The 14,479-nt window shown below is 44.3% G+C and overlaps 1 protein-coding gene across 3 annotated transcripts; it reads left to right on the plus strand.

The window, feature by feature from the left end:
• Positions 1-626: 626 nt before the first annotated feature.
• Positions 627-14,354, plus strand: LOC108031485 (transcription factor cwo). 3 transcript variants are annotated; one of them, XM_050889272.1, is made up of 4 exons: positions 627-1,835; positions 9,242-9,830; positions 10,378-10,699; positions 11,105-14,354. In XM_050889272.1, exons 3-4 carry the CDS (start codon positions 10,426-10,428, stop codon positions 12,712-12,714), a joined length of 1,884 nt encoding a protein of 627 aa, XP_050745229.1. In that variant the 5' UTR covers positions 627-1,835; positions 9,242-9,830; positions 10,378-10,425; the 3' UTR covers positions 12,715-14,354. The 3 variants fall into 3 exon arrangements, with proteins under 3 accessions (XP_050745229.1, XP_016960457.1, XP_050745230.1); XM_017104968.3 differs by having other exon boundaries at positions 9,707-9,830; XM_050889273.1 differs by lacking the exon at positions 9,242-9,830.
• The last annotated feature ends 125 nt before the right edge of the window (positions 14,355-14,479 follow it).

Below are 14,479 nucleotides of genomic sequence, written 5' to 3' on the forward strand. Positions count from 1 at the left end.
TATAAATGTTGTGATTCCGCCATTTTTAAGTAAATTGTCAATTTTGCGTGCTATTACTCAGAATGTAGGCAACATATGTTGCCAGGCGGCCATTTTGCAGTAAGTCGCCATTAGCTTTATTGTAGGCTACATAATTTGCAACTTGGCTTTCCCATCAATATACTGGTCTAGACAAATGCGAAGTGGTTTTTGGTTATCTTGTTGTTATTATACATTTGTTTTAAATTTTTTGAAAACACTACAAATTTGTTTCTTTTTTCATTGATAAACCACCCACAGCAAACAAAAACAAGTAGGCAATCTGGCAAATTGGCCAATCGTTCCGGAGGAATTCCCCTGAGCTAATCTCCCAGCGGACTTTGTGGCCATAAAATGGGGCCTTCGGTCCCACTGTGGCAATCACGTTCGCCGCGCACGAAACGCCTTATCTTTATCGCGCTCTCTCTCTCTCTCTCTCTCGCTGTTGCTCCAACAACACAACACATGTTGCTCTCCACCGCGGGCACGTCATTAGTTGGCGCTCTCTCCCGCCGCTCGGCTCTCTTCTTGGGGTCTCGTGCTTATGCCGACCATACAATTCATTCACTCCGCTACTCTCTCGGCTCAAAACGGCCGAGGCAGGGCAGCGTTTTTTCCAATTGGATTCTGTCTCTTGCCGCGAACGGACGTTGCGATAGCGATACTTTTCCGCGGTGCGGGTGACGTGACAGTGCAAAAATTAATAAACCAACAGAAATAACAACAAAAGGGGGGAGAGCAAATAAAAACAGCAAAATTAGCTGGAGGAGCAACAACAAATTTGATACACCTCTATATATATACGTGGTTTAATAGTGAAACACACGCACACGCACGCACGTTGCTCGCTCGCCTGTACATATATGTATCCGAGTGTGTGTGTATATAGAGGCGGCTGGTAAAATTCCACTGTGAAACGAAAGGAAGTTATTGTTTTTGCGGCTGTGTACATATATATATATATATATATATATTAATAAAACAAATAGCAGTGTGTGTGTGCGTAAAGTTGCTAAAAGGCAGAAAACGTGTAAACAAAAATTAAGCAAAAACCCGGGCAGCGCAATCACGTTTTTCGACATTATTTGTTTTCTTCATTGTTTTTTGTGGATACCGCGAACGAGAGAGGGAAATGCTCCAACAAGTGCACTTTAATTGAAGCTCCAAAAATAGAAGGAATAAAAAAGCAGCAGCGGTAGAAGTATTTAACGCGTTATCGCTATCGTTATCGCACCCACACACACACACGCGCACCCAGTGATAAGCGGAAAGAGTAAACAGGCGGTACACACACTTATCAGCGTTTGCCACTCGCTCCAACATAAATAAACACCCCGCTGCTCGTAATGTCATTCTAAAATTTTGAAAATAAGTCCGGGACGTGAAAGAAGCGAAAAAAGTACCTAACTCAGCTTGGAGGAGGAAAGTGATTCGCCGCACAGTGAATTCGCCGCCGCCGTCGACTCGACAACCTGTTTGCTCGGCCCCCAATTCGCCCCGGCATTCCCCATTCCCAGCCATTCAACTCGCAATTATTTCTGCACTGACGTAAGGAGCAGCACTGCCACCATTCCACCGCAACTGCAGCAAACCACGTCGACGCAGCAGCAGACGCAGCAAGCGGAGCAGTTGCAGCAGCGCAAAACGGCCACCCTGCCCAGGAGCGGATCAGGATCAGGAGGCTTCGAGGTCCAAGGAGGCGGAGGAGGAGGAGTGCGGAGCGGACCGGGGAGCAGGAGTCCCTCGCCCACATCCACCATGGAGCCCTATTGGAACGAGTCCAACGGCCACGCCGCCCATCCGGTGAAGTATGAGAGGTAGGTATACCCAGCACAGATCCCCGGATCCCGCTGCAAGTCAAAACTAAAAAAAAGAAACCCCAAACGATGACTAAATCGAACAACTCACTTTCACCTGCGCGCGCTTAGCTTAAGCACACAGAGAGAAAATATCACAAGATATATAATTAACAAAGTTTAAAAATCCCTTTATAAAGAAAGCAATACCACTAAACTCCTTAAAAATCTAAACATTTTAATACGTTTTTGTGTACATAATTTAGAAAACAAACCATCAATGAATTAATCCTTTCTTAAAAAGTAATCAAATATAATATATCATTAATCTAATCTAAAGACAATTAGTTAGTAAAAGATATTTATGAATGATATCTATGGAATAATACTCAAAATTCCTTGATTTTGTGATACTTTTTCTCTGTGAACTAATTAATGGTTTAGTGTAACTTAGACTCGCATTTAGTGGTTAAGCCTACGTCTCGTCGTTATGTGCGTGCTGGTCAGGATCGGCTGTGGACCACTTGGATCTGTTTTCGGGGTGGTGTGGGCCACGTATTTTTAGCCGCCGAGCTAGAAAGCAATTTGCATTTGCAAAACAAACGCGAAAATCGGGCGAAGAAAACGTGGGCAGACTCTGTCGCCGGGCTATTCTTGGCCGAGATGGGTGCTTTAGTTTGGCTTTATTTCGCGTTATTTCGCTTTATTTTCGCTTTATTTTTGCTTTATTTCATCTTTATTTTTTTTCGTGTTTGCCAAAAGGCAAAACACAAAACAAAATCCAACGCACGACTCGCCAAACGTGATGTTTCGTTGATTTGCTCCCTGCGAATCGCCTCCGCCCCTCGCCCACTTTGTATTTTTGAACTTGAATTTCGCCTAAACGTGTCCGAGGGGAATCGAAACGAAAAAGTATTTCGCATTCGTGTGGCCAGAGTGGGGATAAATAAGCCAGGCGAAGTGGTGTGGCCAGAGCGGCAAGTAAATAATATAATCAGAGTGCTGGGGGGCCTCACGGCCTGTCTGCTAAATGTCAACGGGCCAAAACGTGGCTATAAATATCAGTTAACAGCAGCACTGGGTCCTTACTCCCCCTCGAACTCCTCGGATTGCCCATCGAGGGGGTGGAATGGGGTGCTTTTCACGTGCTTGGGTGACTTGCCTAGCCCGTGTCCTTTTGAAGGTCAACAAGTTTTGTGTTTCGACCATGTTTCTGTTGTTTCTGCGGCCGACTGGCTGGCCTGTGTTTTTTGATTGAGCTTTGTATTTGGCTATTTTGGTATTCAGTGACCACCACCGTGGGCCGCTCCTGGGAACGTTTTCCTCTATAAATACACAAGGGCTAATCGAATGAGCCGCTCATCAAATATGCAGGTCCCCAATTTGATTGGCCTTAGGTGTTGTTTTCGTTTCGCTTTCGGGTTTTTTCCAGTTCGTTTTGGGTTCCAGTTTGATTATGTTTCCCGGGGGGGAAAGTTACTCATGCCTTGCGTATAGATATGATTACGTATACGTCACGTGTGCCGCCTAATTTTGCGTCTAGCCGAGCCTATTATCCGAAAAATGGCCCCAATGACCCCGAGTTGGTTAAACATGTTTTTTTAAATCTTTGCACGCGGATCAGCTCATGGAAAAATAAGTATAATCAAAATAAATATAATAAATTCGGTTGGTGGGCGCCTTATCAAATGGCACTCGGGGTAAACACGCGTCTTCGTCTCCGTCGCGGCTGAAGTGTTTATAATTTGCATTACGCGCTGCCATCTTAATCAACACCAAAGTCAGTCGCAAAGGCAAAAAATAGCCGAGAGAAAACACAAATAGCGATAAGCAAAACTGCGATAAAAAGCGAAACGGGCGTGACGCACAGTCGCCCCTCCAAAACGAAAAGTATCTACCTATCTATGAGCACATGTGTGTATCTGTATCTATCAAGTGTCCAGAGTTGTCAAGCGTCAGTGAGATCTCGGGTTTGTTGCACGACGAGACAGTTGCTAAAGCCCCCCTCCGAGGACAGAAAAAAAAACAAAAGACCCACCCACAACCCCATTTAATACTCAGCTGTCTCTCGTTGTTTTCGATTTCGGGATCTTGACAACGACGCCTTCGATTCGATCCGAAGACCCTGACCCAGTGATTAGTGATATTGACGGCCCAACATTCCATGGAAACGCCTATCTGGAGCAGCAAGAGATCTCTGAAAAAGTGTGTTTGTTTGCTGGCTACGTCTGTGTTACGGGCAACCCAAAGGGCTTTCTCGTAGAATTGCAAATCACAGATGTTCAGCAAGACAACACGTCAAAAAGAACAACAGGAGATGCCAGGATTAGCTCCGAACAAATAAAAATCGATCGAAAGAGTGGGAATAACAAGTCAAATTTGAGTTTGGGAACCTGTATTATTTTTATTTTGGTAAAAGCACACTCAAATACTTTGTATAAATCAAAATATTCTCTAATGTATGGTGAAAACACTCTTGTTTTTAATTTACTCACTCTTTCGATCACCAAAACAAATAACAAACGCATGCAGCTCGCTATAAATAGCTGACCGGAGTGCTATAAATTATATGGACAGATATATATCCGCCTGCGTCGAAATGCTGGCGATCCTACCCGATCGCGATCTCGATTCGATACGATACGATCCGCATCGATCCGTTCCGTCGCCGGCCTTATCGTAACGTCGTCATCACCATCACCATCATCATCGCCGCGTCCACTCGGCTCGTCGTCCATTGGCATTTGAGAAGCGGGCACGTAGTCGTTCACGTTCCATGCAGGCTGACCCGCTATTGACCCCGTAAAAACCCCCTGCACCCCACTATAACCCCCCATAACCTCTCCCCAACTCACGGGCGACAAACGTGCCGCAGATTTTGTGAAATTCACATGGCACATTTGTTTGGTATGTGGTGGATTTTTTCGTGATTAATGCACTCTGCCCGATGGTGTTTTTTTGGGCCCGCTGACTCATGACCACTGCATTTGATTGCCGCTAAACGATTTAAATAGATGGATTTGAGTGTCTTTTGACCCAGTTATGGCGAGTGCGGTCATTCGTTTCAGCTGGGGAATGCGGATGGGGGATGTGAAAATAGTGGCAGATCTGGGATGGCTGATTAGCTTCGGAATTGGGAGCGTACGTGGGGAAATTTGTAATAAATACTTGAATGTGTTGATAGAGAAAATAAAAATAGTTAAGGTAACTTGCGCAGCTGCTAGTTCATTAAAATTACCTATAAATATTCATTAGTTTTCACATCTAAAAATACACATTCATTTTGAGAGTCTGAGATGTACTTTATATAATCAATATTGCTATTTCAGCTACACAAATGCCTTAAATTTATTGCTTAAACTAATAAAATATTACGCAGAAGTTAATATACCAAGCATTTCCGAAGAAATAATTCAGTTTTCAACTTGGCTTTATGATGGCACAGTAGCCTGCACTGAGTACACAAACTTACAAGAGGATTTCATAAGTCAGCGCTGTTTGTGATTCACTTTCCTTGGAACAAAGACGGCTCTATCTCATCACCAGGCCGATTTGCAAATGAGCTGCGATACGAGATGCCCATTTGCACTTCTCCAGCGCTTCTTGAAAATTCGTTGAAGCAGCAGTGTGCGTAGTAAGCCAAAGGCAGCCGCCTCCAGTTGGCCTCGCGTGTACCTCAGCTCCCCCTGTATCTGTATCCACCAGTTTGTTTGTACGCTGTATCTTTGTGTGATGTATCCGTAGCTCTGTGCACACTCGCCACGAATTGTTTTTCGCCTAGACAGCACGCCAGAGAGCCATTTGCCGGGGGATTGTTGCCCTCGATTTCGATTCCGATTCCATTGGCAAAACCAATCCCAAATCCCAAAAAGACCGAAACCGAACCCAAAACTGTTGCCAAGCAATCCATTCGGCACGTGTGCACGTTTGTGTGTGCGGTAGTTGGTTGGAAATGGCTGAAAGGCGAAATTCGAAATGCGAAATTGTTGCGATTCGTATTCCGTTGATGGTGCAACATTGTTTTTTTCTGGTCTTTGCACTTTGGCCAACAACAATTATATCACGTGCCCGCCCGGCCGGCCAGTCGTAGTTTTCGCATCTGCGTATTCATGAGGTTGTGCGTTGCTGCCAGCATGCTATTTTCAGTTCCAGTTCGCGGATCTCACGTGAGCGCCTCGCTCACCTGGGCATCGGATGCTCCGCTGCACTTTCGGCGTAATCGGTGCTAATCTAGCCGACTCTGTTCGCGATTCCACCTTATCAGCCGACCGGGGAGCCCAAGGTCGTCGATCAGGCGAGAACCAGCCCAGTCCAGTCGCCAGCCCCGCCCACTTTTGTTAATTAGTCGACAGGCAGGCTCTGCCATGCTATTCTATTCTATGATTTATTTTTCTCTCCCCCGATTCGGGGCTCTTGGCGTCATCGTCATCGTCGTCTGCCGTTTGTTTGTTTTCTCGGTTGTTTTCCACTCTCCCGCCCTCGGAGATTTCACAATCCGAGGCACAGTGGCAGCGAGGGAGCATTTCCATTGCCCAATGTCGATATGGAAATTTTTGTGACACAGATCGGCGGCGGAAACCGTTGGCATTGAATGCCACAATTGTCCATCGTACACATGTGAGTTGTGTAAATCAATACACAGGGAGAATTTCCTATGTATTCAAGTGCCTGATTTGCATGATGCGACTGAAATACTTGAGATTATCTCAAACACTGGTTTCCGTTCAGACGTACTCCTATGGTTTTTAGGTGCCAAACGTTGAACTATTGTAATGATTGAGATATGAGTATGGGTTTTTTTTATTATTAATGTTATGGAATATTCTAAGTACTAAACCATATCTTGAGCCCCTTTTTCCGTTGCTCGTTTGTTATGCGTTTTGAGTACAATTAGTGGAAAAATATGGTTGAGATGGGACTATATTTTTCTTTAGCATTTATTTTTTATAATTTTCCATAGAATCTATTTAAAGGTTTAAGAAACCTTTATCGTTTATCGCTTAAACAATATTGTATTGATCAAGTTACGATATTTTCTCTCTGTACATTTGGGCAATGTTATGCTCTTAGCATCGTCAAAAGTACCATGAATCACTTGCCCCGTTTGAATGAGTCAACAGTGAATGACATTTGCTGTTGATTATCGTAAGATGTTGAGACCAAGATATTATGACTGTCCCTCCGGCTGATTAGCTTTATTACAGGCCTCTGAGGTGTTTGTGGATCCCAATCTAATCGTAGGCTATTGTTTCGGAAAAACCCGTCCTCGGCGACTAGGTAAACCGAATAGAACAAGTTGTTTTCGGCTTGTATCAGTTATTGTGGCCCCGAAAGTGACCAACAAAACGAGAGAAAAACAGGAAAAAATATAATAGAGCTGGCGTCACGTGCTGCGTGGCAATCTTATCGGTAGGGTTTAATTACCCCTGATAAGGGCCGGAAATGGTTAGAAGCCAACTGTGGAATAACAATGGCAAGTTCAGATTCAGAACTATATTATATAGCATATTACTACGACGGCACACGGGGGTAATTATCGCCGACCGCCTCATGCGTAGCCAAACGTGTCATTGGCTCTATAAAGTGTTGGCATTGCGACCTGCGACTGAGGAATGCCGCTGTCCATGCCTTTGGCAACCCCCAGGCGACTGATCGGAGGAGCTGTCGTCATGGCGGGGTCGCGGACTACCTGTAGATCTCACCCTCGTACTTATGTGCCAATTACTTAATAGTGCGACAACAACAAATGCCACCAGAAACGTAAACAAACGTAAGACATTTCGGTGGGCCAGCGCCATTCAACTGGGGGGCACTCTGCCAACTTGTTGGGGTCTTCGCCACGGTTCTCATGAATCAAGCGAGTGATTCTCGCTGACGCGCTCCCTTTCGGTGCTCTTTGGTCACTGATGAAAAGTACGCCATGGTGAGTACACGCCCTGTTCACGGGATTCTTTGATCGCCGCCCGATGATGGTGCCGCCCCCCAAATTAAACACGAATGATGGCAAACATTCTGGGAAACTTTGTCATCGGTGTAAATTCATTTGGGATCGTGAGCAAGTGGAGAGTCATAAGCTGTTCGGGGATGATAGTGAAAATGGTTTGTTGCTTGGATTATTCTCAAATCTGATCAGGGATAATATAGATCTCTAAAGAAAAGGTGATAGAACTAGTCAATAAAAAATATTTCTAGTACATTTAGCCAAAGATTATTTTTCATTTGATTTAGGGTTAGAACTTTCAAGTTTCTTTGATTTAGATACTTGTTTTGATTAGTAAAGTAGTTACCTCTTTATAGAGTTACCTTGTTTTATAAACTTTATGATAATGTACGATTATTATTCACAACAAACAACCAGGTATAAGATAGATATGCTTCTTAAGTTTATTCAGATATCTGTAAAGGAGGGCAGCATTTTAAAGTTTCTAAGACAAAGCCGTGACCCATTTAAGCTCCATATGATTTATGAGCCCTGGGCAAATACGCACCCGAGTGCAGTCAACCTGCAATCCAAGGCGATGCCACGCCCCGTCCGAGTCACTCTATTTGCATTACTCATACGCAGTGTACGCTGGTGGCACGATAATTGGGCACGGTTAACAAATCGAATTCAACAAATTGTGCTAAACGCCGAGATGAAAACAAGTTGCTGGCGCCTTTCTGGGGGGAGTGGGAGGAGGGGTCAGGCCAGTCGGATAAACAAGTTCTAGGCGCCAGGGACTGGTGCGTTCTGGTATCTCTTGCCATATACTAGATGGATAAATCGGGCGTACGTACATAGTATCTGCGATTCGCGTTTCTCGGTTTGTTGTCGCCCGCTTATCGCCCAGAGCCATGACACTTATTATTATTTCGCTCTTGCGGCCACTTTATTTTATTTTGGTCTTCTAGCGCTTTCTGGTCGCCGCTTATGATGTGTTTGTTTTGGTTTTTGGCTTGAGAAATTGGCATTCAATGTATAGTGTAGTGTAGTATTGTGTGGGTTTTCTCCCTGAATCTGCTCCCCCGTGGCGCTTGGCAACCGTTTTTATCGAGATTTCAGTTTCCTAACAAAATATGTTTGAGTTTTTGCTCAGCTTTTTATTATATTTCTGTTGGCACATGGCAATAAAAACGTGTAGAGTCTAAATTTAGCTGGCCTAAAATATATTCAGGGGATGTGGGAAAACGTGTGAGGTTTTTTTTGTTTTGGGGAACCTGACAGTTCATAGGAAAAGAAATAAAACAAACCCAGATCCACTCACGATCCTGACAGCCTGTCCAATTAAATGTGCGTGTGTAATTGTAAGAGAGGCATCGGGAGCTCCCTCCTGGACCTGATGATCCACAACGGATTCGTACTAAGTATCGTATGCTAATCGTACTTTAAGGCACTTGCACTCGTTTTACTACTACACAAACCAAACAAAACGCTCGTTTGATTTTAGCCAAGCGACCACAGCCCAAAGTCCGGCTGACGGATGGAGACACACTGATTGATTGATTGATTTGGCCGATCCAAAGCGATTTCGAGTCGAACCGACAACACTTAATCCTCTGTTCTCTCTCTCTGTTCCATTGCAGCCTTAAGTTATTTTTTGATATCGAATATGAAATGAAATAAATGAGAAAACAAAGTATACCAAAAACTAGTTTAAACGCATTTAACTATTAATCCTAGACTAACTAGCCTAAGTTACTACTTCTAAGTCAGTCTAAGTTATGCGCCTAATAAATGCATTACTAAAACAAATAAAATTTGAAACAAACAAAAATTACCAACTAATTACGAAAATCTGAATGAAAAAAAAAATACAAAAACAAATAATATAAAACATTTTTGAACAAGATTTGGACTTATCTGTGTTTCTTTATCCTTCCCACTTCTTTTTGCATATCGAAACGAATTATAGCGAAGCAGCTGTCTCCAGTTTTCCTTATTGCACAGAATCTAGTTTAAATTTTTCAACATCAGCAACGGCATACAGCGAGGACGATGCTGAATATGCCACCGGAAGACGTAATAAGACATCGAGGGTAAATATTACAATTTTAGAGCGACCCAAAACTCGCTATCATTTCCGAATTCTCTGAGTCAAGTAAATCGAAAATAAATCGAAAACAATCGAAAAAAATCGAAAATAAATCGAACACGACTGAGGCTAGATCAAAGGATCAAAAGAGCATTAGAGCAGCGCCCGGATGAGGACCACGCCCACTAGCTATCACACACTCTCACCCTCCACCACCACCAAGTACCACCCACACACACGAGCAATGACCTTGAGCCATGACGCCGCCGCCGTCGACGCAGCCGCCACTTTTGACCCTTTTTTTTATTGTTAGAAAAAAATGAAAATAAATTGAAAAACATACAATAAAGTGAACCAAAAAAAAATGAGAACCGAAATTAGCGAAAATAAAATAAAAACAAAATAGCAAAAGAAAAACGCCTCTCAGCAGAACAATCATTACTTAGGCCAGGGGTCTGAAAAACCCAAAACAATGCCCACAAGTGGGTTCTCAAGTAGTCTCTTTATCAAGCCCTATTAACCAGACCGTCTTCTTCACCCTCTGCCCACAGCAAGATCCTCTATCCCACCGAATTATCGAGAAGCGGCGGCGAGATCGCATGAACTCCTGCCTGGCGGACCTCTCCCGCCTCATCCCGCCGCAGTACCAGCGCAAGGGGCGTGGCCGCATCGAGAAGACGGAGATCATCGAGATGGCCATCAGGCACCTGAAGCACCTGCAGAGCGAGTGCCAGCAGAAGGAGAGCGACTACAGGAGCGGCTACATGGACTGCATGAAGGAGGCGGCCAAGTTCCTCTACGACGTCCACATGCAGGACTTCTGCCACCGCCTACTGGGTCGCCTGCAGGAGCACATCGACGAGATGTTCAAGAGTGAGTATATTGTCAATGGGGTGGATCGATTTTTGGATAGGATAATAATATATTTCTTGGGGATTTAAAGGTAGAGATTTCATATCCTACACATATTTGGATACAAACATAAGATACTTCTTAACATACTTTTTTATGATTTAAAAATATGGGTCTTATAAACATTGGTAAAGGTTTTGGATCTTAATATTATCAGTTATTCATACTCTGGTAAATAGATTAACATAATAATGTTGTAATTTGTATAGGTTTGTAAATATAATCTATAGATGGAAAGATTTTTCTATGATTTTCGAACTGTTTTATTATGCCTTCTTTTTCCCAAAAAAGTCGATCTATCCTACATATATTATCCGTTCCAACGAATCTCAACCATTTACTAACCCATGATAATCTCCTCCACAGCGGACTGCTACAAGTCGACGCGCAGCTGCCACATGCCGGACAATGTGAGCGCCTCCAGCGGCAGTCCCCACCAGGCGTACCACCCACCGCTGTGCCACCTGCGCGACATGCTGGCCACCTCGGCCTCGGATGTGGAGCACAGTCAGGATCACAACGATGTCAAGGATCTGAGTTTCCGCAACCATCTCAACCAGCTGCAACGGAGTCAGCAGGCGGCGGCAGCGGCAGCAGCAGCAGCAGCGGCCGCAGCAGCAGTTGCAGTGGCCAATGGCAGTTCGCCGGCGTCCAGTGCTGGACTGGACTCCAAGGTCCCGCTGTCGAATGGTGGTGGCGCCAATGGTGGAGCAGCGCCCGCAGGTGACAATGTGCCCAGTAATTCCACGGGCAGTGGAGCTGCAGCGATGGCGGGCGGAAACAGCAGCAACAGCAGTGGGAGCAACAGCAGCAATGCGGCTAGTTCCACGACCTGTCCGCCGGCCGGAGGCAGCTGTCCGCCCAAGATCACACCCCTGGCGGCCCACCAGCAGCCCCACCAGGCGCCGGTGATCACGTCCACGGCCCCGCATCATCTGCATCACCACCACACGGACAGCAGTCACCACGACTTTGAGTCCTCGCGCGAGCCGATCCTGCACACCGACACCTCCAACATGCACTCGCCCCCGCCGAGAGATCTCCTTCTTCAGCAGCACCCCCACCTGGCCCACAGCCACACCCAGGACAGCCTCATGTCCGTGCGGATGCGCAACTATTCGGAATCCTCGCACGAGGTGGAGCACAACAACAACTACAAGTACAAGAACCACATCAAGGAGCGGTTCGTCCACGAGCTGCACGACGAGGAGACGAGCAGCGAGCACTGTCCGGTGGCAGCCCATCTGCAGAGCGACCACTCCCACTTGCAGGCCCTGTCGGAGCACTCGAAGGATGGCACCGAACCGGAGATAGCCCCCATCATGGCCAAGAAGCGGAAGCTGGCCGAGGCGGCGGCCAATGGGGAGATACCCCTGGAGGTGCACACCGAGTCGAGTAACGCGGGAGCGGGCAGTGCCTCCAGCCGACTGGACAAACCCTCGCCCTCGTTCAACTTCAGCGACATCAAGGACATCAAGTCGGAGTTGCACAACGGCAACTCTAATTCCAGTCCCCTGTTGGCCAAACTGAGTGCGGCCGGTGGCCAGTTGAGCACTCCGAGCAGCACCACCGCACCACTGCCGCCGAGGCACTCCTTCACGGTGCCCATATTCGCGCTCCACGGCCAGGGGAACTACTATGTGCCCCTGAATGTGGACTACAATGCGCTGGTGCCCTTCCTCAACGGCATGGATCTGCTGGAGAAGAGCTACACCAGCATGCCGGTGGTGCATCCCATCAACATCAATGTGAACTTTATGCCCAGTTCACCCTCGGCATCGCTTTTGGCCGCCGCTGCAGCCGCCGCCGTGGCCGTTGGCAAGCAGCACCAACAACAGCAGCAGCAACAGGCTGTGGTGGCCGTCGGAGCGGGACTTCCCCTGTCCACCAACTCGGCGGCGGCTCAGGCAGCCGCTGTGGCCGCGGCGGCGGTGGCCAAGGCCAAATTAGAGCAGGCAATGAACCAGAGTTGGTAAAAAATATATGAAAAAAGGGTGGCTACGGGTCGACAGATGGAACAACTCTACCTCAGTACTTCTGTGAATAATCATCAAATGATTAATCTCAAAATAAAAACACTAAGCGACATCTGCGTCCCAGTAAACCTACAAAAAAAAGAAAAGAAACCGGCAAGGGAGAAGTAAAAAGCGAATTCATTGGGGGTGCTTCTAAAATCTCTGGGGGTTTAAGCCATAGCTTAAGGTGTCTTTAATTTTAATGTTGAGCAAGGGAACTATCAAGTTTTGAAATGATATATCAATTTTGTAAAAAAAAAATAGTGGAAAGATCATTGTTAAAATTTCAAAGTAGGAAGGATAAGACTTTGTTAACAAATGTTTACTATAATTTGTAGTATTAATCTTTTCCACCAAAACCAACACCATACGGAACTCACTTTATGTGTATTATTCTAAACCTTTTTTAAAGCGATTCTATTTCAATTTTTGAATAAAGAACAACTAATTACTATTGCTAAGTGGTTAGATTAGATATCAAAACTAAGCCTTCGCATACCAATATAGGCACCCAAAAAAACTATTTTAAATTCTCTGGAGATTTCAAAAGTACAACGCTGTATTTGTTTGAATCGCAGAGACAGTCAGGAGCAGCCTCAAAGGCTGGGCACCTACTAGAGAGAAAATTTCCAATTGTTAGTTGTGGAGGATAAAACAATTAGAGTAGCTATTGTTAAATATTTTGAACAAAGCATAAATGTCTATTATAGGGCGTGCATTGAGTACTACAGAAACATATGTGTATGTTGTGTGCAAGCCAATAGAACGTATATGATGCCAAGAGTCAGTCCCACGTAAAGAAAATCTAATGGATTTTAAAACAAAACTAAATGTGAATTAAATGTATTTTTTAGAGGTTTAACGTTTTTGCAATTTAAATAAGTGTTGTGGTTTCAAATCAGGTAGTCAGTTAGCCAAGTGACTCCCGTCAAGCATACAAAGTAATCTATATATACAAAACCGATATATTGATAAAGATATATATATATATAGTAAACCACTAGTCAGCGAAGTTGTACGAAGACGTAAAAACATACAAACAAAATGGGAGAAAAAACAAATCAAAATCTTATTATATTCTATGTGTAAATACTATTAGCAAGCAAATTGTCCTTTGTTTAAGTTTGTATTTTAGTAACAAATTACGTTAAGTTGGTTGGTTAGCTCGTGAAAAAAAAACAAAAAAACTTGAAAAAATCCAAAAACTTCTATTCAAAAAGTGCACCATGTTTCATTCTCGAAATGCGGTCCTATAGTTATTATTATTATAATTATTACTACTGTCTAACACCTAAGTTCATGGTTTCTTTGTGTTTTCGTTGTTCAACAAGTTAAATGCAATTTCTAAACCCTTCTGTACCCCATTTCCCATTCGAAGCCCTCGATATTTTGAGAGGATCTTTGGAAATAATTCTGTTTTGAAAGCTAAGCTTCGTTGCGGCTAAACTAAAAGTTGATAGCACAAAGATTATTAATGTTTTATGACTCTTATTAATGTGTACGATTACTTTTACTGTACGGTACTGTTAATATAAAACTACGTTACTGTTTAATATATTTTATAAATGTATACAGATGTAATAAAAAATTCAAACTGAAAACGCCCTGTTTTATTTTAGTGGAGATAAATTTAAAATTCCTTATGAAGAGTTATGCTGTTTCAAATATTGTAAGAAAACGACAAAGTTTGATAAGAAGCAAGCTGAGTGGCTGTTGGTGATCATTT

The sequence above is a fragment of the Drosophila biarmipes genome, chromosome 3R, assembly GCF_025231255.1.
Source record: "Drosophila biarmipes strain raj3 chromosome 3R, RU_DBia_V1.1, whole genome shotgun sequence".
Classification (NCBI taxonomy): Eukaryota; Metazoa; Arthropoda; class Insecta; order Diptera; family Drosophilidae; genus Drosophila; species Drosophila biarmipes.

Coding starts and splice junctions, on each gene's coding strand:
- LOC108031485 (XM_017104968.3), top strand. CDS start 1,777: ATGGAGCCCTATTGGAACGAGTCCAACGGCCACGCCGCCCATCCGGTG. Junction 9,831..10,377: donor GACGTAATAAGACATCGAGG/GTAAATATTACA, acceptor CTCTGCCCACAG/CAAGATCCTCTATCCCACCG. Junction 10,700..11,104: donor CATCGACGAGATGTTCAAGA/GTGAGTATATTG, acceptor TCTCCTCCACAG/CGGACTGCTACAAGTCGACG.